General features: G+C 38.7%; 2 protein-coding genes across 6 annotated transcripts in view; one reads left to right on the forward strand and one right to left on the reverse strand.

Annotated features, from left to right (window-relative positions):
• Positions 1 to 13,308, forward strand: part of ANKIB1 (ankyrin repeat and IBR domain containing 1) — a 143,487-nt gene extending 130,179 nt beyond the window's left edge. The window contains 7 exon segments of the mRNA XM_027573148.2: positions 1,680 to 1,825; positions 2,842 to 3,020; positions 3,954 to 4,005; positions 8,126 to 8,240; positions 9,673 to 9,806; positions 10,141 to 10,300; positions 10,303 to 13,308. Of these exon segments, the coding sequence (XP_027428949.2) occupies positions 1,680 to 1,825; positions 2,842 to 3,020; positions 3,954 to 4,005; positions 8,126 to 8,240; positions 9,673 to 9,806; positions 10,141 to 10,300; positions 10,303 to 10,880 (1,364 nt within the window). The 3' untranslated portion in view covers positions 10,881 to 13,308.
• Positions 13,309 to 13,764: 456 nt separating this feature from the next.
• Positions 13,765 to 26,932, reverse strand: part of LOC113911016 (protein lifeguard 2-like) — a 35,425-nt gene continuing 22,257 nt past the window's right edge. For 2 of the 5 annotated variants that reach the window (XM_027573165.2, XM_027573164.2), the window contains one exon: positions 13,765 to 15,672. In XM_027573165.2, the coding sequence (XP_027428966.2) occupies positions 15,622 to 15,672 (51 nt within the window). In that variant the 3' untranslated portion in view covers positions 13,765 to 15,621. Of the gene's footprint in view, positions 15,673 to 24,290; positions 24,817 to 26,932 lie in introns of those variants that run through there. The other 3 variants (XM_027573161.2, XM_027573166.2, XM_027573163.2) reach the window with 2 other exon arrangements.

A 26,932-nucleotide genomic window follows, 5' to 3' on the forward strand; every position in this document is an offset into this window, starting at 1 on the left:
TAAATAATGGACATTAGAGTCTGAAAGCAAAGACAGGAGATGGGGCTGACTTATGGATCCTAAAATGGAAATTCAGAAAGAACATCCCTAAAATGTATTGAGTATTGATTGCTTCATTAAAATACAATATCTCACAATGACCGCACAGAGTATAGGTTCTACCATGTTTGTTTTAAAAAGTCACATTTTAAAAATAATCATAGCTTATATATAAAAGGTTTTCAGCCTAAAAATGCAATTGTATTTGCTCCAGTTTGTAAAAGTAAGACCCTTTTCATGAGGGTAATTCCCTAATTAAGATAGTAAGCATAAATTAAATAAATTAGAGTAGGAGAAAAAGTATCAATAGCAGCTTTGTCTCCTTGTTAATATTTAGTTTTTAGACTTTAGGAATGATGTAACTATATCGCCATTATCACACTCTTGAAGTACTGTCCACAGTAAAAATGAAAAGATTGAAAAGGAAAAAACCCTCACTAGTTCTACAGTTCTTCAACAGGGATTTTTGTGTCTTACATCACTGGGTTGCTTAGAACAGTGCCTGACACATAGTAAACATTCGATAAATATCTGTAGATGTGAATTACTGCTTCTTTTCAACCTTCTGGAGGTTTGAGACGCATAATGAGATATGAGAAAGAAATGTTACAAGGATTGGAAAGGAAGAAACAAAACTTCACATACTTCTCACACATGTCATAGTGGGGGGTAGTGTTTGTGTTGTTTTGTTTTTCTTTTTTGACATCTTCTTAGTTCAGATCCCTCTGCTAGGGTAGATATTTGAGGATGGTCTATACATCAGTGTGTGTATATACACGTGTAATTTCTTTCCACAAGCCTGCAGAATAATCTTACTTTCAAAAGTACTTATGAATTTAGATTCTACTCCTTAGTTTCCCTTTATTTGCAGTTAAGGAGAAAGCTAGAATGTAATAATGATACTTGGAGAAGGAACGTCTCAGATAGTAAGGCAGTTTCTTCTCCCCTCTTCCTTGGTCTTCCTCCCTTTCTTTCTCTTCTTGATATATTTACTAGCATTAGTTATCCAGTTGTTCCCCAGAATGTTGTATCTTTTTTCTTACAATGTTTTTGCAGAAGCATAATCATAATTTGGTGGGGTTTTTTTGTTTTTTGGTTTTTGTTTTGTTTTTTGGCAAACAACTTAGGGCATTTGTTTTAATTCTTTTTTTTTTAAGTTTATCTTTTTTAATAATCTCTATACCAAACATGGAGCTCAAACATATAACCCCAAGATCAAGAGTTGCATGCTCTTCTGACTGAGCCAGCCAGGAGCCCCTGTTTGTTTTAATTTTTAATCAGCAAAGTTTTACTAGAGAGAACCTGAAAAATATAGTAAATAAGAGTTGACCTAAAGCTAGATTTGTTTAACCAACAGGGTGAGAACAGAATCCAGAATCAGGGTATGCATTCCTTAATGACTGCCATCAGTGCTCCTGGGCAACTGCAGTGTATGCTTCATTTATAAATGCAGACAAGCCACACATGAGTGTTTTGTGTAGGTGTTTAGTCTAGTTCAGATAATTACTATCATACAGTTACTTCAAACAGTTTCTTCAGAGAGATCCTTTGTTGTTGTTTTTTAGGAAAACTCAGTCGTTTAATTATAACAGCATATTGGCAAAACAATTTTTTTTCACTGTGCCTGATTTACTTTATAGCTGAAGGAGGCTGTCCAGATACCACTTTCATTGAAGATGCAGTTCATGTGCTCTTAAAAACTCGACGCATTCTCAAGTGTTCTTACCCATATGGATTTTTCTTAGAACCTAAAAGCACAAAGAAAGAAATTTTTGAACTCATGCAAGTAAGATATCTTTTTTAAAATTAAATTTAAATGCAATTTTTATAAAAAACAGATTTTGTCCTTTTTCAACCACTTCGCTAAGTTTTATCTTATTTGGCTGTGACTGGAAAAGTTTTGTTTCCATTTTTAGAATGGTTTTTAAGTAAAGGAAAAGTTACCAGTAATAAACTGAAATTTTTTTGTATTTAAATTTACCACGGCAGATCCCAGTGAGTTCTGAGCTGTGTAAACATTTCCTACCACGTTTGTTTATTTGTTTTAAACTGGCTGATGTTGAAATCTGGCCTAATTCTTAATATGTAATTAGAAATTTTATCTTCAAAGATGAAACAAACCACAGTACATACTAGATGGGAAAGTTGCTGTTTACTAGTTTATTTTAAAAGGACAACTGAAAAAGTTACAGTATTTAAAAAACAAAAACACCTAAGCCAACTGACATCACTATAGCTGAACAACTTCATTGTACTTCTTTTTTTTTAATCCACCAAACTTTCTTCTCTTGCCACAATTTCCTTGTCACCCCTTTGAGCTGTCCTCTAGTAATTTATATCCTACATTTCTTTTTTAAAATGCTCAATATTAATATTCTCCATGAAGCCTTTCAGATCTAACCCCAGATCACAGGGATCTTGCCTTGCCTCAAATTCCTTTAGCATTTACATATAGTTTACAGTACGCAGTCATGTATTTGCATGTACAATGCCTTGAAATTTACTTTTTTTTTTTCCACGTAGACAAATGATAAATTCCCTGTAGACATCTGGCATACTCAGTATGTCTTTGTAATCTGTACCAACTACATTGTTATAAATGCCTTTCAAAAGAGTGCTATTTTCCAGAAATGTGCAAAATAGAAGTATATATTAAATAGGAAGTTATTTTATAATTTGGATTAATTTTTGACTTCAAAAGAGTTAGATTTAACTGAGAAACCAGATAGACAAGGGATTTGCTACTGACTAACCTACTTAGCCTATAATCCTTCTTTTTTTCTCTTTCTCTTCTTAACATAGACAGACCTAGAAATGGTCACTGAAGACCTTGCCCAAAAAGTCAATAGGCCTTACCTTCGCACACCCCGCCACAAGATCATCAAGGCAGCGTGCCTTGTACAGCAGAAGAGACAAGAATTCCTGGCATCTGTGGCTCGGGGAGTTGCTCCTGCAGACTCACCAGAAGCTCCAAGGCGCAGGTAAAAAGGATGCATGCTATGGAAATCATCCTAGCTCCAGCCACAAATGCCACCAGGTTTATTTTTTTATCTAACTAGGTTTCATATTCCTGGAAGTTACTTATATCTAAAATACAGAGAACTGATAAAAGCATGTTAACTTCTTTTTGGGGATTTCCCCCCCAGTTATATTTCTATCTTTCTTATATTTTGTTTATCTTTGTGTAGTTTCTTGGACTAAAGTAGGCTAGGTTAATTTCATACTTCAGTGAACTCATAATTCAAAGTTATTCTAATGCATCACTTCAAATATGTAATATATGTAGTGATCTGATAGTCATAAACATCTTACAATGTCGAATTTGGAAGCCTTGCCAACTTATTATGGTCATATTTTTATATAAGAGGTTATGAAGAAATTAGAAATCTGATATTAATAAAGTTATTTAAGTGATTCATATTCATCCAAGAACAGTCGAGTTTTAGTTGTTTCTTTCAGATACTTATACTACTGCCATTATAAATTGAAGCCTATTTTCTTATTCATAATAATTATAAGCATTAGAAATTCCTTTGACCCTATTTTCATTACATAAACATTTATGAAATAAAAATAGAAGGAATCATAAAATATTCTGATATAGCATGATGATTTTTATTTTTCTACCATTTTACACTAACATAAAGCAATTTAGAATTTGAAAGAAATAAAATCATTTTCTTTTCTGGAATTTTTTTTTATTATGTTAGGTTAATCACTATACATTACATCGTTAGTTTTTGATGTAGTGTTCCATGATTTAAAGTATCATTTTAATTATATTTAGTAGTTGATCTACTTTGGTTAAGCAAGTTCCAAGCAGAGGACTTAAAAGTAATGTTCATTGAGTGAGGGTCTGATTGTACTTTGTAGTGCTGATAATAAATCAAATGGTATGTCTAATTTCTTTGTAGCTTTGCTGGTGGAACATGGGATTGGGAATATTTAGGATTTGCATCACCTGAGGTAATTGTTTTGCGGGGGAGACGGGGTTTGTTTTGTTTTTTAATTATATTTTTCCTTCATGAAATCCTGCTTGTATTTCCACCCTTATCTATTCTAAATCCTACTGAGATTGTCAGCAGTGTTTTCTCTTTCATATATAACAAAAATGCCTCAGCAGAGTCTACATTTAGCCATTTGTGGTATTGGATTATCATCACATTTTTAATGCATCCCCTTTTTATTATTTTTAATTACTGAGGAGTCAGAATTACGCCAACTGACAGCATATATTTTGGAACATCACTTCACATTGGTTAATGAGATACAAATTTTAATTTATCAGAAATGTATTTTTTGTTGTAATATTATTTCAGTCTGAATCTGTGAAAAACCTGCACAATCTGTTTTTTTAAAGTTATTACAACAACCTGATTGAATTGATTTATAATCAGTTTCTAAGGTGGAAACTTGACAGTAACAATGTTTATGCAGAAAGAAATGCTTTGCTTAGTTGCTTTGTATTTCTCTTTAAGATTTTCACCCTCTTCTTAGGTTTTTTGGCTGTTGTTATTGATAGATTTTAAAATACAAACAGTCTAAAGTACTAACACTGCAAATAGCAATTACCACAAATAAATTAAGATAGAGTGAAAATCTTAATCACATTGCTATTTTCTGAGATTTAAATTGCCACTGTCACTGAGTCTGATTTTAAATGGTTTTAGCAGTTCTATTTCTGTCTCTCCTTCCTTACTCTTTAAAACAGTAGTATATATGTAATGTTTATGTTATAATAACCTTTTAACTTAGTTCTTGGAAGGGAGCAGGACAAACAATGAAACCTTTGTTTATCATTTACAGCCCATTTGGTATCTGAATGAAATCGCTTATGATCCAGAAATGACTGTGGCTTATTTAAATCAGATACTTTCTCTTTTCAGCTGCTGAGGATACTTGCAATCACCTTGTGGCCTTTTGTATTGGTAGATATATCCAAGAAAATATTGACTTGAGAAAACAATTTGTGCTTTTGAAAATTTTAAATTCACTTAAATTGCAAAAAGAATTCAATATATTAATGAAATTTCTATTGTAAAACAAATTATGAACCTTTTCTTTACCTGATCCTATGCTTATTATTCTTATTATTACAGCTTTAAGGATAATGTGGAAAATTTCCACCTAAAAGCATAAATAAACAAGCTTCAGTTATCAAAAAAAGAGTACTAAAGATTTCAGTACTTCAAGGTAGAAACACAATTTAGCTTTATTTGAGCAAAAATAAAACCTTTACCAGTGTACTCAGAGTCATGTGTGCATCATCTTGCAGCTTCTAGCTCCGACAGTAACTTTAGGAACCCTAAGTATTTGTCCTTGAATATTGAAGGCCTGCTAATGTGACTGACACAGATTCATTTGATTAAAAAAAAAGGAAAGCTTGCCACCTCACATGTGAATATTTATAAATAAGATTATTGAACTCTTATTCTCCAGAGATTGAGAATTGTCAAAGTATAAGTAACTTTTCCTTCTTAAATTTATTTTTTTATGTGTTAATAAATTTTATAAGAATTATTTAACTACTTTTGTTTTTCTCTTCTGTGAAGTGTTTGGCACACTGAAACACCAAGTTTTTATGTAAATCTTATTGCAAGTCTGAAGAATTAACATATAGTGTGAAACTAAAATTCTGCATGTTTGTGACTATCAAGTCACTACCAGAATAATATCTTGAAAAATTAGCTCTTTGCCTTCATATATACTCTGAAAAAAAATAATGTTACCGAACTCCAGTAGACTTTTAGGTTGAATTTGTATTTTTTCCGTAAATTCCATCTTATTCTTTTTTTAATTAAATTGAATGAGTCAGTGACAATCATAAGTATTTTGTACCACTTCAAAGGCAGTGGAGCCCAGAGGAAAGAGCATAGTGTTAAAGTCTGAGGGACACCTGAATTCAAGGTCCAGCTTTGTAACTTATTAGACTTTAGGCTATGTTCTTCCTTAAATTTCTCCTCTTTAAAATGTGGATGGTGCTATCTACTTCATGGAAGTTCTGGAAGGATTACAGCGTCCCTTTAAGTCACTGACAGATTTGGTGCTCACCAAAAATCTGGCAGCTTTTTCCCCTATACATCTCAAAATTTCTCAATCTTCTCTGTAACCTTAATACTCTTGAACCATTTGGAGTATACCAACTAAAGCCTTTTCATATGTTTCCTTAAAAATCTAGGAATTCTGGGGCACCTGGGTGGTGTAGTCAGGTGGGTGTCCCACTCTTGGTTTCGGCTCAGGTCATCTCAGTGTTTGGGGCCCTGCACTCAGTGGGGAGTCTGCTTGGGACTCTCTCCCTCTGCCTCTGCCTGCCCAATACATGCACACTCCCCCCCAAAATAAATAAATATTTTTTAAAAATGTAGGAATTCTTAGGAATGTTCTGATAAGTTTAATTTATGAGATCAGTGTTTTAAGCCTGTTGCATCGTGAGAGAATGCCATTGAGTTTTCTGTCAGAATAATTATAAATAAATTAAGTTTCTTTTATAGTTGTTTTTAAACCAAATTTTAATTTTCTTAAATTGGGAATATGTATATTCTGTGCTCAGTAATAATTTATTTAATTCAGAATAACTTTTTGTACCATCATCAAGTGTACAAAGTAAACAAATTTTCCTTAAGTATAAGCCTTGAGGGACTGCTGGGTGTCTCAGTCAGTTAAATGTCTGACTCTTGGTTTCCGGAAACTCAGGTCATGATCTTGGGGTCATGAGATTGAGCTCCGCTTCAGGCTCTGCACTCAACATGGAGTCTGCTTGAGAGTCTCTTTCCCTCTCCTTCCCCCTCGCTCCCTCCCCTGTTCACATGCTCTCTCTCTTTCTAAAATAAATAAATAAAACCTTTAATTAAATAAATAAACAACAAATACTGAACCGAAATAAAATTTTCATGCCATCTTTGTCTAAAAAATGTTGTGTTCCTTAGTGGTCCAGTGAACCATGATGACACATGATAGTCATCCAGTTTGGGATCATGGGCCTCCGGGAAAAGAGGAAATCATACTGCAGCTCAGCAGGAAAGTTTAAAGAACCTAAATAATCCCTCTGAGAACCTGTAGTATCTTTCTTGGTTTCTAACCTGGTAGGATGCCTCCCACTTCTTATTAGAGTCCAACTGCTTATTTACACAGATGGAGTTTAAATAAATTTAACTTGAATGGTATGATGTGAAAATTTTATTTGTGATGTAAAACTACTCTTTGTTTATTGCGGTACCTTCCTAACATAAGCATATTGAATATCCTAGGGTAACCAGGGTGATCATAAACCTGAGTATCTTTGCATTTATCACTGAAAGATTCTATGATGGTTCTCAAAATTAGCCTATTTATGCTGGTGTCATGCACACTAACTGGCCTCTCTTCTAGTCTTTTCTGTCTCTAAAACGTGGAAAAGTATGTTTGTACCCAAGTAATAGCAGGTAGTCACGGGTTCTGCCTCTGCCCAAATCTGTGTTCTTCCCATATACTGCACAGAAAACACTTCCCCCCACCTGTGTTATAGATAATCCCACATATTAGCTAATATAGGAAGGAAGCCAAGTAACATCTTATTTTAAAACTAACTTCACCTTTTTCTTTTAACCTAATCATTTCACTTCTGAGTATGGTATGTGGTTGTCCCAAGGAATATAAAATCTAATAGTCTGATGAGTACTTGACAGTGTATGCTCTTTGTTTTCTTTTTTTTGCTTTCTATTGCACATACCACAGTCACTTTTTAAAAACCAAACCTCCAAGAGCCTAGCTTATATTAGTAAAATCATTATGGTATTAGTTATAACATTATGTGACAAGACCCAAGCATATGAAATAAGGCTGTTATGACCCAGCATTGGAGCTTGCAAGTATTCCCAAGTTATCCAGGCAATCATAATGACTATTTAAAATTTATCTTTTTCCATTTTACCTTTTCTGTTTCCTTGGCATGGCAAAACCTGAAGTTTCTTTTGTTAAAGCCAAGTGATTTTATAATATGTTTATAAAATCACACATTTTTTTCCTGGAAAAAAAGTGTATTGTTTGTTTTATTTGCATTAAAAAAATTGCATGCTCTCCTGTATTTTATAACCTTTGGTTTATGCAGGAATATGCTGAATTTCAGTATCGGAGGAGGCACAGACAACAACGCCGTCGAGGAGATGTGCACAGTCTGCTCAGTAACCCTCCAGACCCTGATGAGCCAAGTGAAAGCACTTTAGGTAAGCTCTTGAGTTGGCTATGTTTTCGTCTCTTCATTCTCCTGAATTCATTCTAAAAACTGGCTAATCTAAATGTTTGTGAAATAGTTTATAGTGCAGATATACAATCAATGTTCAGATGCTTCAAATGTCACAGGACACAGAAAACCAGGGAGATTAAGAATTTGGGCTGTGGAGTCAGCCATACCTGGATTCGTGACCCCTTCTCTGCTTTGTGTTGGTGTGAAACTTTAGTCAAGTTCACTTAACCTCTCCAAGCTTCAGTCTCCTCATTCCAAAGAAGCAGTAATAACAGTGCCACTTTGTGGGCTCACTGTGAGCATTAAATGAGAGAATGCGTGTAAAACCCTTAAACACTAGTAGCACCTAGTGAACATTCAGTAAATTGTAGCTCTTGATCATTGTTACTATGTTCATGAAATATTTTTCTCCTAGCCTCAGACCTCCTCTAAAACATTCTTTAAAAGAGAGAAGATTTCTGGTATTAGAGATAAATGATTTTAATTATCAACTTTTAACTTAATGTTAATTTAACTAATGTTAAATTGTTAATGGAAAATCTTCGAACTATAATGTCAGCAGATCGTCTTTAATAAATCAGGATCAGGGGCGCCTGGGTGGTGGCTCAGTCGTTAAGTGTCCGCCTTCGGCTCAGGTCATGATCCCAGTGGGCTCCCTGCTCAGCGGGAAACCTGCTTCTCCCTCTCCCACTCCCCCTGCTGTGTTCCCTCTCTTGCTGTCTCTCTCTCTCTCTGTCAAATAAATAAAATCTTTAAAAAAAAATAAATCAGGACAGTGAGCCTAAAGATTTGTTCTTTGGGCTATTGTAATTTCAAAATTCTTTAGTTTTAAGAACTCTGAAAAGTAATATACCTTTATTTGTCATTGCTTAAGGAAAAAGGAATGGGTGGCATTTGCATTATGAATAGAACTATATTTTATAGTTCTATGAATAGAACTATAGAACTAAATACATAGTGCAAACAAAAAAGTAAAGAACAATCAGGTGTTTGAAGTAGTAGTATTAGATATATATATCTAATATATATATATTAGATATATATGTATATATAGAAATATACATACATATATACATAAATATATTTAAATATATATATAAAAATAATATTTTTTTTTTAAATAAGGGAAGCCAGTTAGCGCCCCCTTTTGGAACCCAATGCAGGACTTGAACCCACAACCCTGAGATCAAGACCTGAGCTGAGATCAAAAGTCAGATGCCTAACTCACAGCCACCCAGGTGCCCCAGTATTAGATATATTTTGATGAGACAAATATGGAGGAGAAATCTCTGAAAGATTAAATGAACATGGGTTTTCAACAGCACTGAAAAGAGAAATTGTTGGCCGAAAGAAAAAGATGGGTGAAGTCTTGTATGACTGACTTGTCTCTGGTTCCACTTGCATTGAAACAGACATTGCAGATGGTGGCAGTGGCCGCAGGCCTGGCGCCTCGGTGGTGAGCTCCACGTCTATGAGTGTGCTGCACACCTCTTCCCTGCGCGACTACACCCCTGCCAGTCGCTCGGAAAACCAGGACTCTCTTCAGGTAGCCTTCCTGGGCAGCCTCGTCGCCCTGTTCATGCTCTTTCTCTGTTTAGCCTGGCTTCCTATTTTTACTTTTATTGTTTTCCTTTTTCTTCTTTTCATTCTAAAACCTTTGTTTTTTAGATGTGGTACCAGAGTTCTCTTAAGGAATTTTTTTTCCCTTTAGCATGGGCAAGGAGAAAATTAAAAACAAGATTTGAGTAGATAAAAAAAAATTATGTATAAATAGAGGTAATATTTATTATCTTTAGCAAAAGAATAGTTGGCAAACCTCGTTGAGTTAAATGATTTTTCCTTTTAAAGTTTAAAGTGATTTTTACTTTCTGTCACCTCAGGCTCTGAGTTCCTTGGATGAAGATGATCCCAATATACTTCTTGCAATACAGTTATCACTGCAAGAATCCGGGCTGGCCATTGATGAGGAAAATAGAGACTTCCTCAATAATGAGGCATCCTTAGGAGCGATAGGCACCTCTTTACCTTCTAGGCTAGACTCGGTCCCAGGAATACAGATAGCCCTCGGGCTGCGATGAGCAGCTCTGAGCTGTTGGAACTTGGTGACAGCCTCATGAGATTAGGAGGAGAAAGTGACCCATTTTCAACGGACGGTCTGAGTTCACAGCCTCTCAGTGAGGCAAGAAGTGAATTCTATCCATCCAGTGACCCCGACTCATCTGGCCAGGATGCCAACATCAATGACAATCTTCTTGGCAATATCATGGCTTGGTTTCATGACATGAACCCTCAGAGTATTGCCCTGATTCCTCCAGCAGCTACAGAAATCAGTGCAGATTCCCAGCTCCCCTGTGTCAAAGATGAGTCAGAAGGTGTGAGGGATGTGGGTCTGGTGCCACCAGAAGAAGATTCAGTGTTTGAAGATGCTGTGGTCAGTGAAGGTAGAGGAACCCAAATAGAAGAAGAAAATCCTCGGGAAGAAAATAATCTGGCTGGGGAGGCAGCATCTCCGGCTGGTAATAGTGGTAATGAGGTAGCCAACAAGGGGGATGGTTCAGATGTTTCAAGTCCAACACCTCAAACCTCAAGTGACTGGCTTGAACAAGTCCATTTAGTGTGAACTGAAGACCTTGGGCTCCAAATGAATCACAGGTACAGATGGTATTCTAGTGGAGTATGCTTTATAGAGACTTGATCCACTCAATTCCAACTCAATTTTAAACCACTGATGCTAGGGTTGAATACGAAGGAGTTCCCTTGAATGGTAGCTTCATTTCTGATTTTAACCTTACAGGGAATTTCTTTTGTATTTAAAGGGATAGCTTTTCCCCTTTGTGCTGACAAAAAAGAAGAGTAAGAGAAACACAAATGGAATGAGTAGGCCAGATTCCACATTCTGAGAAAATGCAGTCCTCTGTTTAGCCTAAGGTTGACAGTACTTAAATTGAACGTTTAAATTAAAGGCTTACTCCCTAATCCTTGGGTGGTTTTTCCTCTTTTAAAGAAAAAAGTTTTCTTCATTTTAGAAGTTACTTTGAACAGATCTAATAACATTTCGTTCCTCAGTCTGTTTGTGCTCTTCCATCACTTTCTTCCTTCCTTTCTGTCTGAGCAGTGTGAATTGAGGTATCCAAGGCTTCTCCCTAGTGCTGCATCTACCACAGTGTAGTTTTCGTATTCACATCAAGCAAAGATTTCTTGTCATGTCTATTACAGTCCACTTGTGCCAAACTGACTCATGCGCTGACTAACAAGGCGGTAGGCGTGCAGTGTCCTGAAGGGCTCCAGAGGAGTCTCGGCCTTCTCGGGAGTTAAAGGTGCCACTTGGTAGCAGTGATATTCCAGAATTGAATGGGCTTTTGTTGCCATGGAGACTGCATTTAAATAAATGTAGCCTGTAGCTTAAGTTAACTAAACCTAATGCTGCTGTTAAAAACAGTTTATTTTAATATTAAAATACAGTTGATTAGCAACAGCGGTTGTATTTTAAGAGACACTTTATTGGAAGTGCAATCATAGTTCTTTGTTTTCACACTTTTACAGTGCATTCTAATTACTAATGGGTGCAATTACTTTTAATGGTAAGTGTTTTATAAAATAGAAAAAAAAGTGAGTTTTCATGAGTTATAGTAAATCCCACAATTATTAAAAAATTCAATAAAACATCCTGCGCAACATGTTACCGTGCCTTTGCCTAACTAAATGGATAGTTGCCAGTTAAATAAGTGAGTAATTCAAATTTCAGTGTCTCTTCTGAAGTAACTATGCTATGAATTGCAAAGACCTCCATAAAACCACCCATGGCCTTGCCTTTACAGTAAATATAACAACTAAATGTTCAGTTTGTTTGCCTAAATAGCAAATGCTGACATGTGTTTGTTCTATTGCACAATACTCATTTGCTGTGTGATTACTGTTTAGTGTTGAAAAAAATCAACTTCCTAGTTATCAGTGTCTTACTGTGAAGAAAATACTGGTCATAGTTGTAATTAAGATACAATGGTACAGTGTGTAATTAAAACTAGAGTAAACTGTTGGAATGGCTGTTTACTTACATATTATCAAAACTAGCATAACACAAACAAAATAGATATGCAACACTCCGTTTAATGTTTTGCCAGATTCTTACCAGAAATCTACTGATACCAAAATTTCAGTACTGAGTGTGTACAGGCAAGTCCTGGGCTAGGTACAAGGTTATATTAGTATTGATATCCATGTGAGTTGTGATTATGGTTTTTGATTAATTTTTTTCTTCTCCAGAACCTGCTTTTGAAATTCTTGTCCTTCGAATTCGTATGGCTAGGACATTATATTAGAGTACTTAATATTCCCCAGGTTCCCTTGGAATAAACTGTGTGTGAATTGCTCCTATGCCATGGGTATCAAAGATCCACATAGCTTTTATTTCCGCAATTATCAGGAACGTCGATATCAATCCCCATTAAATTAGTTGGGGAAAATATTAACTTTGTCTACAGTGTATTACTGTATATTAAACTGAAAAGTCCATTAAAGGATTTTTTTACAAATTTATTTTGGATTAAAAATAGCGACACCAATCAGTTTCTAGACCAAGCTGTAATTTTTCAATAGAAAGAGTCTTTGTATCACATTGAGGCATCTTGCAAAGCTGCAGTAAGGTGTGAGGAAGAGTGGTCCGTGTGAAGACAGTGTATGTGATGGGTTCCGCTCTTTGCACCTTGTGCAGTCCCCTTTGTTTCTGTGCTGTTATCTCCTGAGCATGAAAAATGATCATTATTCAATTTGTATTTCCTTGGTACATATTTTAAAAACAACACAGTCATTGACTTTACAATTATTCAGAAATAAAGTTTGGCAAAGCCTATTTTGTAAACAAGTTAATTTTATAATGTAAAAAAAAAAATTACTCTAACCTTGACTTGTTATTTGCACTTTCATAGTCTATACTTGATACATTCCCACTTTATATACAGTAGGATTCTACAAACGTGTAGATGTCTGGCCAAATGAATGCTGTTAATAATATGTAAAATTCTTTGATTAAACATTTATTACTTAAACTACTTCACTTTTGTCTCATTACATATAGACTTTGTTTTAACCAAGTCAGGAAGCTGATTTTCTTCAAATTAAATTCCCTCCAATATGGGATTAATTTGGTTCTGACATGTAATTGATTAGTGCCTAATATTTTTTTACACTAGCCCACTTCCTATTTTATACCCCCAAGATAACTCCAAAACACTGCATGACAATGTGTTAAAACATTGTGACTTCACTGCTCCTTTTATTTGCATCACCGTAGCTTTCAGGAGAAAAGTGTTACGATTTTTCCTTGAAATCTCCAATAGAAACACACAGAAAAAGAATTTTAAGGTATTTTGTAAAATTGCTTAGGACAGGAAAAATTTGTATGCCATATGAATAGAAACACCATCATTTTATTATTCTGTCCCTTCTCAGTTACCGAAACAGCCTTTGCATCTGAAGTTCCGGTTTCGTGGAGTCTGCGGGTGAGAACCACTTAGTCATGTCATTGTATTTATGCTTTTCATTGTGTGGATCTAAAGCTTAACCACTAATGTCCATCTGCTGAATTATTCTTCAAATGTTTACTGCAGCCACTGATCTCATTTTTGTTCTTTTAGTCCTCAAATGTTGTTTACCTGTCATGAATTAAAACTTGAGACTTACCGAAGTTTGCTTGTAATCTTAAAAGTTATAGTTAGTGTGTCTCTGAAGAGTAAAATCTTGGAATCTAAGTAACAAATTTGGGGAGTTTTTTTAAGGCTGAAATAAAAACTCCATAGGAAAAAAAATTGTCATGTGCTCTGCACTGGGGCTGAGTGGTATTATCTCAGCATTGGGCCATCGGGATAATCACTGGGTCTTCTCCTTAGCAACAGTATGTTACTGCCTTGTCAGCCGTCATCCTCTCACCACAATCGTATAATTCTTTCTAGAAAAATAGAAGTGGCTCTTTCTAGATTATTGAGTGGCCATCCTTATTTTAGGAACAACAGTTCCTAAAGAACTTAGTTCTTAAAGAAAGGTGGGCCAGAAAAGTTTTCTTTAGTTCTCTGTTCCACTTAGGACTGACAGATGGCTGACAAAATGTGAGTGGTGGGCGAATTTTGAAGGACTTATCCTTCTCAGTCTTTGAAACTATAGTTTGAAGATATTCTAGATTGGGCCGTATATCATTTTGTAGCCAGCTATTGCACAAGGGCCTCGCCTGCACAAGGCATCAGTTTACAGAGTGAGAGATACATACATGAAAGGACAAACAGAACACAATATAGGAAAGGCTAATTGTCGACAAGACAGTCCAGTTCTCTTGCACCCTCTTCTGCGCTCACACACTTTGCTGGGTGTCCAAGACTGCAAAGCCTGAAGACAGTTTTACCTGGTATTCTCAGGATTTATGCAATTAGTAACCTTGAGGACAGGGAGCAGGTATGCTGTAAAAGCAGTGGACTCCTCACCCTCAGTGTTCCTCAGCTGCATGCTTGGCATCCATCCGGGCCCATTGCATTGCCCCTGTGGAACTAGGGACAAGGGGAACTGCCACAAACATGCCGATGTTCATTCTGCAGGCTGTGTCATGAATGCTAAATAAAATCCTTGGCCTCTGACCCAAGAGTCTTGTGTCTTCTGTCAGCATCCATGATACCGTGACAGGCCAGCTTACTTACTGGTTCTTACTGATAGGGTAAAAATCAAATCCCAGACCTGACAGCTTTGGCAATGAGGATGGAATGCTGACAGAGAAATGATTTTTCTGGAAGAGGAACCATGGGTCAGATTTGGGAATACGAGACTCCCTGGAATCTATCTGGTAGTGAACTCTCTCCTCCAAATGATAGATGAGGGGTTGGGGGAGAGTATGGGTTCCCACTGTCCTACTTACTACTGAACAGAAGTTCAGCTAATATTTAAAGGCTTAGCCAGAAAAGCTAAGATTGAAACAAACTGCCCAAATGGTGCCTTGATGGTTGGTGACTTCTGCAGGCAGGCAGAGGAAGGAATATTTTCATGACAAGGGATCAGCAATTCCTGTGACTATCCGAAAGGCAGATATAGTTCCTGAATCAAGGAGTCCCCAAACATAAAATAAATAGTATCAGTGGTAAGAACCTTGCTTTTTGATTGAGAGCTTTGGGTGGACCAAAAACTTTAGAAGTTGATTTGGTTGGGCTGCAAGCAATCGTGGCACTGTTCCCATGCAAAAGTGCATGCAGGACAGGTGGCCCTCGCAGCTGGCAATGATGACAAGGTGCTCAGTACTGGAGTGACGGTGGTGCCAAAGACTGCTGGGTGGGTGTAGAGAAGAAAGAAGCCCCTGGGCCCTGGTTCTTTCTGGATGCTGACGGGCATCACCACTGCCACAGGAGAGGTAGTTGGGGCACTGACTCTGGAGCAAGGGGCTAAAGGAGAAAAAAGCCAACAGTTAAGTTCTCTCTCCACAGGCTAGCCTCCCACACCTCCTCAGGTTTCCAACCCTCTTGGTTGGGGGTAGCAGGATCTGGCACCTATATGCCACCTGCTGTAGCTCCTGACTCACACATTCTATACTTCTGTTGGGAAAGGCATTTGGATGAGCTCCGCAGCAGAGAAGGCAGGCTTCCCTTGTGAATGAGGCCCTTTGGGTGATTCAATATAATGTCACAACTTCCAAAACCGAATGTCTATTGGAACTGATGTGTTATGTGCCCAGAAGTACCCATCTCATAATTTTCATGGGGTTTCTCCCTTTCAGGGACTGCCATATGTAGAGAAGTGACAGGGACACATAAATCACTCCCCAATTAGCCTCCTTGTCCTCCCCTCTCCAGTGGTCCGCCGGAAACAATAAAGAACCCTGGAGGAGAAAGGGAATGCATTCCTTTGGTTTAAGTACTTAGGGCCATTTCCCAGCACAACATTGCCACCTGTCTGATGCAGCCACCAAGTACACCCATTTTGGGGAAATTCCACTGTTAACCAGCTCCTAGGCTTTTGTTTGAAACTGAATGCCTGACCCATGGAGGCCTTGTGACTCACTGGTATGACATCTCCAATTTGGAGTGAGTCAACTGTACTTAGAATCTAATTAACCTGGGCCCATCAGGCCTTGCAAGTCAAATAGAAACAATGTTAGAAGAGGTATATTTGAGAGCGCGACTAACCTGACTATAGCATAAGTATCTCAATTTTACATGAAAAAAATTAGTAGCAGGCGCCTGGGTGGCTCAGTCGGTTGGGCGACTGCCTTCGGCTCGGGTCATGATCCTGGAGTCCCGGGATCGAGTCCCACATCGGGCTCCCTGCTCGGCAGGGAGTCTGCTTCCCTCTGACCCTCTTCCCTCTCGTGCTCTCTATCTCTCATTCTCTCTCTCTCAAATAAATAAATAAAATCTTTTAAAAAAAAATTAGTAGCTACCCCTTCAGGAGATATTTTGAGCCCAACTTCACTGCCTGAAGCAAAGTCACTGGCTTAGTGGGGGTCTCAGTTCATAGAATGCCTGTACTTGTTTCAATTGCTTGTCAGCAATTTCTACCAAGTCCCAGCAAAATTTCCTTAAAAACTATAGATAACACAATTCTAAAATTTCTATGGAAAGGCAAAGAAACTAAAATAGCTAAAAAGCTAAAAACTACTTTGAAAAGGAAAAATTAAGTGGAAGGAATCATTCTCAATTTCAAGACTTCAGTAGTCAAGACTGTGATACTGGGGGAAGGATAGACACATAGATCTATAGAAGATGGAGAATCAAAAACAACCCCATACAGATACCATCAACTGACTTTGACAAAGGTACCAAAACAATAAATAGAGGAAGGATAGTTTTTTCAATAAATGGTGCTGGAATAATTGGTTTTGAAATGGACGAAATTATGAACGTCTACCTAAACCTCACACTTCACATAAAATTAAAAATGGATCACAAATTTAAATGTAAATATAAAACTTTCAGGAAAAAAATAGTAGAAAATCTTCATGATCCAGATTAAGCAAAAAATTCTCCCACTTGATACCAAAAGTTGATCCATAAAAGAAAACATTGATAAACTGGACTTCATCAAAATTTAGCACTTTGCAAGAGATCCTTGTGAAGGTGAAAAGCTGCAGACTGAGAAGATTTGCAGACCACGTATCTAGAATATATAAAGAACTCTCAAAACTCAGCAGTAAAAAGACAATCCAGCATAAAATGGACAAAAGACATGAAGAAACATTTTGCCGAAAAAGATACGTGGCTACCAAATGAGCACGTGAAAAGTTCAACCCCACTATCCACCAGGAAATACAAATTAAAATCACAGTAAGACACAGTCCGTGCCTATACAACTGGCTAAAATAAACAGTATCAACATCAAATGCTGGTAAGCATGCAGAGAAACTGGATCACCCGGGTACCACTGGTGGGAACATGATGGCACAGCCACCCTGGAAAATAGTTGGGTAGTTTCTTTAAGAACCAAGCATCCACTTACCATAGGTCCCAGCACTTGCACTCCTGGAAGGAAAGTGAAAAACATGTCCACAGAAAAATCTGAATAACACAGTTATTCATAGCAGCTTTTATTTGTAGAAACCACGAATCCACCAGAATGTCCTCTAGTTAGAGGAATGGCTAACTGTGGTCTCCCCATGCAGTGGAATGCTACTCAGCAGTGAAAGGGAATGAACAACTGACACGACGGTCAACAACTGGAATGGATCTCAAAGGCATTGTGCTGAGTGAAGAAAGCCAGTTTCAAAATGTCACCTACCGTATGATTCCATACATGTAACATTTTTTGAAATGACAAGAGAGATGCAAACAATGAGTGATTATCAGGGGTTAGGGATGGTGGGGAGCAGGGAGTGGTGTGTGGCTATAAAGGGGTTGCACAAGGGACATCTTTATGGTGATGGAATGGTCTGTCTTGGTTACGCTGTCCTACATGAATCTACACGTGTGGTAAAATCACATAGAACTACGCATACATATTGTACTAATGTCAGTTTCCTGGTTCTGATACTGTACCTTATGTAAGAACCATTGGGGGAAACTGGGTAAAGAGTACACAGGACCTCTCTACATTTTCTTTGTAATTTCCTGTGAATCTGTAATTATTTCAAAATAAAAAGTTAAAAAGAAAGATAGCAGGCCAAATTTGGCATGCGAGCTATGGTTTGCTGACTGCATCTTTAGAGCAAAAATCAGATAAAAGGTTATCTTAGTGCATTATGAGCTGCAACTTGGGAACCATCGATGAGATCTTCAGCAGTGGCTTTGTTTCAAAGACTTTGATTAAGTAAATATACTGAAACTGCCAACATTTGTTCTTGACGGTAGTGTCAAGTATATGCCATGGACATTTTGGCCATTGATGTTCTTTTGAGCCTCTGAGTGCCAGGGGGCATACTGATTTTAAAAAGAACAAGGCTAACTGTGATATAATAGCCTTTAACATGAGTAGTTTCACCAAGGCCCTTTTGTATTAGATAGATATGTGTGCTCATCGAAACTCGTCTAGAGCTAGAGGAGGGAATACCCGTTTGGGATAATATAAGAACAGAAGTAAAAAGTAAATTACAGATTGCCCCATATTTGTGGGCATTATAGAAAGTATAACCTGAATTCTATGGATTCTCCTGTTTCTTTTCCTGTAAGCTTCCACTACCCTGTTGTGGACATCCAAAGTTGATGTACAAAGGTGCTGCATATCACTGGATTTGAGGCCACTCCTGACAGATTTTCAAACGGGGGACCCTTCTCAAAAGACAAATTTCTTGGGGCACCTGGGTGGCTCAGTCATTGAGCTTCTGCTTTCGGCTCAGGTCATGGTCCCAGGGTCCTGGGATCAAGCCCCGCAATGGGCTCCCTGCTCAGCAGGGACCCTGCTTCTCCCTTTACTGTTCCCTCTGCTTGTGCTCTCTCTCTCTGTCAAATAAATAAAGAGACACAACAAGAGTGGGAACACAAGCAGGGGGAGTGGGAGAGGGAGAAGCAGGCCTCCGGCAGAGCAGAGAACCCAATGCGGAGCTTGATCCCAGGACCCTGGGATCATGACCTGAGCCAAAGGCAGACGCTTGCTTAACCGACTGAGCCATCCAGATGCCCCTCAAAAGACAAATTTCTAATATTGGTAATAAATTAATCTCATCAGATAGACTGATGCCAAGAGGTGTGGCTTAGAGTCCTTACTAAATGCAGAAGTAAAAAGATTGCCATGGATGTATTAGAATTTCTTTTAATCAAGTCACTGCTATGTAACGGCAGATACAGTAGACTCTCAATAGGCTGTGTGTGGTTGAGAACATTGCCAAGACAATGGAAATGCCTGATGTGGTGCTGGGACAGCAGAAACTTAAGAATGAAATCAGCCAGCATGTCCCTGTTATATACAGGAAGGTTTTCTCGATGCCAGGAGAGTATGCAAAACCTCAAGCTTCCCAGCTGAATTTTCTTCTTTTATGGAATTAATTCACCAGGACTCTGGTATCAAAGCCTTTGTCAGGTACACACATGGCAATGTTTGTTAATGTATCCAGACCCAGGAGCTTTAGAGGGTCCTCCCAGATTTTAAAGTCCCTTTCTCTTCTACTTGCTCATATTTCAGAAGTTACGCTCATCTTCAGGACTTTGCCGGTAAGTAATCAGAGATTATAAACCCAATAAGAAACTCTACTATGGAGGTAGGGGCTAATCTGAAATAACAGGTTACCAAAAAGTTAGGTGTATGTGACTGTAGTGCTTGTACTTAAAATTCAAATATCTTACTTGAGATCTGTAAATTCAGTTAAATCTAGAAATGAAGCTTTATGGTAAATCATTCTAGAGAGACCAGAAGAGACCATCTAATTCCCCCCTGCACAATTCATTCATGCTGGAAATAGCCCCTTCTCGTTGGCATGCCAGATACTGAAGGCGTTCAGACTCAAAAGGCTTCCCTGGGAGCAAATAGATTGCTTGAGATAGAATTTACATAATTACTGTATTATTATAAAGTATTACAGTGATTTCTATAGAGTCAATTCTGTAGAACTTGAAACCAAAAATTTCCTACACTTGCCAGGTGCTATATTTGTAAGAGAGAATATATAGAAGCATTCCCTGCATGTATATATTATACATAGCAGAAATCTCAAAAATTCAACTATGCGTATCTGGTAGTTAACAAAAACATACCTTCCCAAAGCAATTTATGATAGCTTTTATACTTCAATAACATTACTTCAAACACGCTGTGCTTGTCAATTCATCTATTAGGATCTTAACATTTTAATCATGTAAATGATGGGTTAGCAAACCTTTTCTGTAAAAATCCAGCTGGTAAATATTTTAGACTTTGCAGGCCACACAGTCTCTGTGGCTACTATTCCATTCTGCTGTTGGAGCACAAAACCATTCATAGACAATAAGTAAATGAATGGCTGTGGTGTGTTCTAATATAAAAACAAACTAGATTTGGTTCAGGGGCCTTAGTTTGCTGAACTCTGGTATAAATGAACTGTCCATATATATGTATAATGTTTGTATTAGGAGACGGTGCCAGGGCATTTAATACCTTGATAATATTTTCCCTGTAAGACCCTTCTCCAAAGCAGGCTTGCTTTCCCCCCAACCCCATCTCCATAAGATTCCTTTATATGGTATGGCCTTTAATCTTCATTTTGCTCAAGATCCAGTTCAAAGTTTTTCCGTGCTTGTTGTTGGTTTACTGTATAGTTTCTGATCTAGGCTCAGTCTGTTTTCTTTCTCCAGTGAAGCTCTCCCCACATTGGGCATCTCTTAACTTCTGTGGCAGTAACAGGTTAATCTCATGTCAGTAACCTACCTCCCTTTGTACAAGTGGTAGCTTTTTGAATCAGAATCACTGGAAAGAAGGTAAAGGAATTTGGCTCAGCAAACCCCTGGAGATTCTAACTGAAATTAAAGTCCACTGTTACCTCCAGGGTCTCCCAATTGGCTACAATTTAGGAAAAAGATGGGAGAATGGGCAAGGGTCTTCTAGGTGTCTGGGGCTTGGCTTGCAGCAATTTGAGAAACATACACCCGCACTAAGAATTTCAGAATTGCACGTTGAAGTTTCAACTCACTCAAAATTTGTCCCTACTGGCACCTGGTTTTCCTTTAGGAGACAAGGAAATGGCAGAAACTTTCTAAAGCAGTGGTTAGGATGGCAAGGAATCCTAGAAAAGCTGCAAGACAAATGTCTGGCCCCAGCAGAAAACAGGTGGTATTTGCAAATTATTTTGCCCAGTCAGGTTCACTTCAATTACATGTTAGCCTAATTTATGATTAACTTTGGACCTCTGGAGGACCAAGACTAACCTCTTCAATGGAAGGAATCAAACTTCCTTTCACAGTAAGTTTTTATTCCCACAGCCTTGATTTTTCAATCAGATTCTATTTTATTTTATTCTATTTGTCTAATTTGCAATGCCATAGCATCAAAAACAGACTGTACACTGAGGCGCCTGGGTAGCTCAGTAGTTCAGCGTCTGCCTTCGGCTCAGGTCATGATCCCAGGGTCCTGGGATCGAGCCCCGCGTCGGGCTCCCTGCTTCTCCCTCTCCCACCCCCCTGCTTGTGTTCCCTCTCTCGCTGTGTCTCTGGCAAATAAATAAATAAAATCTTAAAAAAAAATTGTACAGACAACACTCGCCTAAATCTAAACTGCTGGCTAACTGATCCATTTCAGATTGATGATGAAAGAATTATGCTATTATGATCTGCAGTCATCACAGAATTATAATCCACTGTTATTGGAAAGTTTCCCAAACTAGAACTCTTTGCTCTTGATTGTGTCTATTTGGAAAAGTTCATCTGCCTTATTCACAGCCTTCTTTTCTCGAATACTTTCGATAAATGAGGAAGTTTTCCCAGTCCTCTCAGGCTGACTCCCGCATGCACAACCCTTGGCAGCCAGATCAAACCTCCTCCTCTGCTGTTCTCTGAGTCCTGATCTCTGCAGCATGGCCTCTGCAGACCCTACTTCCTCTGCTTCACATCTCCCCCCCATTTCAAAAGAGGTTGCCACAGGTACATGTTCCAATCCCTCTCTCCAGTTTTGGAAAAAAGGGCCCTGGGGCTCTTCCTGTCCCTACTCACTAGGATTTTTCTCCATTTCTCGTACCTTCAATTCCTTCCGCCTTCAAACATGCCCCAAATGTCCCCTGTCCTGGAGAGTGGAAAACCAAAAAGTAAAAAATGTCCCCCCTTTGCCTGCCTCTGCCGTTTCTCTCCTTCCAGAGGTGAAGCAACCAGACTTCTCTCTTGGGGTCTGGCCTCCCCTGCCACGATAACCATTCCTGCCTCCGTGAAGTCTGGACTCGGTCCTCTCTGTCCCTCCAAATCAGTGATCCAGTCATTGTCAAATCCACTGGGCTTGTTCTTGCTTTTATTGTGACTTGCTCGACTTTTGGGTGTAGATTTAATGAAACAGTGTTGTGTGTTCTTAACGTTCTGAGACATCACAGCCCTAAGTGAATTTTAGCCACATCTCACCAGTGCTTTCCTGAAAGGCTCTGCCAGCCTCCGTAATGTTACCCTCTCACTGTTGTTTTCATGACCCATATTCTTTTTTTTCCTTCCATCTACTAATTACTGGTATTTCTGGAATTTGGTCTTTGGACTCCCCTACATATGTCATTCCTGACTGTTTCATCCATTCTCCCTGCCTCACTTCTCGCCTGTGATGGTCCCCAGTTACCTCTAGCCCCAAGCTTCAGCTCTTGAAACTGCCAGATTCACATTTCCTGTCTCTACGTATTCAAAATATCTAAACCTTTTACCATATCACAACTCCCCAAGCCATTTCCCTCTTTCTTAAGATGGCTTTATTTTAGTAAGTGACAATTACCCACAGTAAATATGGGACACCCTATTTCTCCCCTACCCTGAGGAGTCATCCAATCAGACATCCACTTCCATCAGCCTTTTTTGTCCATTATCACGATCACATATGATTGACTCATTCTACCCCATTTATCATCCCAGGTCTGTTCTTAGAGTGCCTTCACTGTATGTGATTGCATTAGCTCTGATACAGCCTTCCTCTCTAACACCTCCCTTCTCTACCCTAACCCACCCACAATGACCAGACTAATTCTCCTACAGCAGTGCCTTCACCATGATACTGCAATCAAAATCTTATGCCTACAAGATGGTCTGAAATCTTGAGCCTGAAAGTTGAGGTCCTCCATCATCTGGCATAACTATCCCTCTACATTAACCTCTTCTCTCCAGCTCCCTCCCTGAACCACCTGAAGCACACCAAAGGCCTGCCTCGTGCCTTCGCTCACCCTGCAGACATGACTTACATGCTTCCCGCTGGGGCAAGCACCAGAGACTGGCTGGACCAACACGTGGAATTAGAAACAGGTGAGGCAAGGATGTAGCCATAGGTTCCTTTGCATGGATTTGAAAGTTGAACTTATATATCTCAGTGAGAATTTTCTCATCAGGCATCTCACACCAACAAGGTATGAGACTCCGGGAGGGATATAAAGATCTGTCTAATCTATGACCTCCAGGAACATGATCAAACCAGTTATATAAGATGTGTATAAATAAATAAGTCATGGAAAATGTTATGAGACTTCTTGTTGATCAATGGGTATGGAGTTTCAGTTTTGCAAGATGAAAACATTTTGGAGATTGATTGCACAATACCGTGAATGTACTTAACACTACTGAGCTATACACTTAAAAATAGTTAAGATGGTAAATTTTGTTATGAGCATTTTATCACAATTAAGATAATTTTCTTCATTGTTCCAGACAACCAGAGGAGGTGGTCGCTGAGTTAAGCCCAGAAATATAGGTGAGACAGTGACAATATAGCTAACACTCTATCCTGAGCCCTTTATGTACATTAACTCTGTTAATTCTCTGTAACCCCTACTAGGTGGACGCTATTATTCTCTCCAGTCTGACCCTGGAATACAGGGAAAAGGCAGAATTCTTTAGTTTATCTTACTCTTAAAAAAAAAAAAAGTCAGATGCCAAAATATTCAAGAATGTCCACAGAATGTCCAAGAAAAGAGAACGGGTAAATATAGGTTTCTGTAATCAAATTTATTCATGTACAGAGATGTTGTTTACAGCTTTAAAGACTGCCTGGAACACTTCAACAGTGTTATGGACATCTTGCCAATGTTTATTAGTGTGTAAAAATGATACTCATCTTTTGAATTTATGAAAATCAGAAGTGTCCCCCAGAAAGTTTTGCAATGTGACAATGGAACTAAAAATATCATAGCTACAGCTATCATCTACTGAATGCTTGGTTTCGTTTGACAAAAAAAAAAAAGTATTTTTAAATATTTTTTTGTATTAAAAGGCTAATGAAGTGAGGTAACCCCCACGTCTGAGCCAGGCAACATGTCACAGCCATCCCTCCTTCCCTCTTTTCAACATGAACCAGTCTTGGCCCTATGACAACCGTCCCAGTCCAATCAGTTGCAAAATAAAAAGGAAGAGGTTGATGATATCCAAGTAGATGTTCAGGGCAGCAAAAACGTACTCTTCAGGGTCCAGATCAGAGTGATGGTGGCGCCCTCCCACCATGAGCTGTACATCCATCACCAAGTACTTAAAGAAAAGAAAGAAGAATTGGCTACCTAAATTGTACATTTCTATCAAGTAGGTATCCTAAATTACCTGGAAAAAATATTTTAGCATCAGCAAATATATTGCAGAAAGTCAATTTGTGGCTATATATGTTCTTTTTACAGCCTCAACCATTCACTCTGTCCCCAAGTGCGTCTTCTATCTATTACAGCAAGTGCTCCATCCTCCTGATGACAGTGGCACCAAGTCCATAAGCCTCCTTTTGCTTTCCAAATGTGGAAACCTTTGGGCCTTTAGCCAATGAGGTGGACCAGGTGGAACAACTGGACACAGAGATCAACTACAAAATTCCCTGTATTTGTGATTTCCCCACACGTTCTTGCTGAACAAAGAACGAAGATAAAGACGGTCCCTGACATTTAGATTCACACACAGCAATAATTCTGAATTCCTGGGACTTTGGATGATAGTGTTTTTCAAACCTTGACATTGGGATGGTTTTACAATGCTGTCGATATTTCCAAAATAGAAGGAGGGGAAGATGGGGTTTGTATATGGTTAAATATTTCCCAAAATAAACGTTTTAGCTCAGCTACAGTAGACAAAATTAGGAGTTCCTAAAACATCAAGGAAAAAGTCAGGGAGCCCTCTTGCCCTTGTGCTTGTTGCCAGGTGAGCAGCCCCGGGCAGCAGTACACATTAGAGGAGGAAAAGGAAACAAGGGGCCCCTCACTTCTTTGTATCCAGACTCTAGACTGAGTCTAGTGCTGTGGGGCAGAGCCACAGAGCCCCACCAGACAGATCAACGCTGGCACTATAGAGAATTCTAGGGATTTTAAGGATGCTTTAAAATAATTTGTTTACAACAATATCCACTTCAGTAAGACCCATCCCAAGTGATTCTGGTATCAGCTCTCCATGGGCCCCGGTTGCCACTCAGACTGGGAGAGATAAGGAGGAAGGGAGAGCAGAGCAGGAGGAAAGGAAGTGGGCACTCCTGGGTAGCTTCATGCCAGCTCATTACAGACATTATCTCATGTAAAATGTGACCCACCTGGTGGAGGCAGGGGAGATTAAGCCTCCAAGAAGAGAAAGTCACACTGTGGCGAATGGCAGAGAAGGAAGTCCAACCCAAGGCTGGGCAGGATGCCAAAGCAAGTGCCTCACCTTGATACTGAGTCCCTTCTCCTCACTGCTCCCCTCTCCCTCTGACTGATTCCAGCAACTTCGGGGGACGGGGGATAAGCTAGGGTGACCAATCATTCCAGTGTGTCCTTGGAAAACCCCTCAGTGCTGGGCGAACCAGAACAGTTAGTCACCCTAGAAAACGGGCTGCCCAGCAGCTGAGCTTCCAGCCTTCATTTATCACCTGGCGTCCTGACTTCTATGGAGAAGCGCTTTCTCTCTTCCTCTCCTCCAAGAACTCCTGACTTTATCTTATTTCTTCTTATACGAGGGTAATAACTTCTAATCATTTCACAGACACGTCTTGGTGGTTAGGAGTGCACCTCCCAGGTGAAATGTTTTTGAAAGCAGACAGAAGTGAGAGAGTAAGATGAGCTGGGATTCAGACCCCCAGGAGCATTTGGGGATAACACCCTGCCTCACCCCTACAGCTCTCATGGTTAACCATCCCCTCCCCACCTCCCTGAAAAAAATTTCAATTTCCCTCTTCCATTATTTGTTTAGTGTTGGGCAGACCTGTCTGAGTCTACAAAAGTATTTGTTCTGCCTCCAGAAAGAGAAACAACAATGTACTTTTGCATGGAAACAAACTATGACTGAAAACAGGACACAAGAGATATAAAAGCAGGCATCAATATGCAAAGGATGAGAGCAAAAGAGTAAAGGAAAATGAGCACAAGTCAGTTCTCTACGTATCAGCGGAAGGAGTGAGAAAACTGAAATGTACATATGTAACATTAGCCTCCTGGTCTAAATTTTTCTGACATTTGAAAATGGGACATAATTCTAACAAAAAGGAACACACTGAAGCAAAATGTGGGATATTTTTAAGCTGGGGGATAATGTGTGGAGTTTATTACTCCATTCTCTCTACTTCCGGGTATGTTTGGAAATGCCAAACATAAATAAAGAGAAAACCTAAAATATGTGACATGATAAAAGCATAAAATGG

The sequence above is a fragment of the Zalophus californianus genome, chromosome 12 (genome assembly GCF_009762305.2).
Source record: "Zalophus californianus isolate mZalCal1 chromosome 12, mZalCal1.pri.v2, whole genome shotgun sequence".
Taxonomy (NCBI): domain Eukaryota; kingdom Metazoa; phylum Chordata; class Mammalia; order Carnivora; family Otariidae; genus Zalophus; species Zalophus californianus.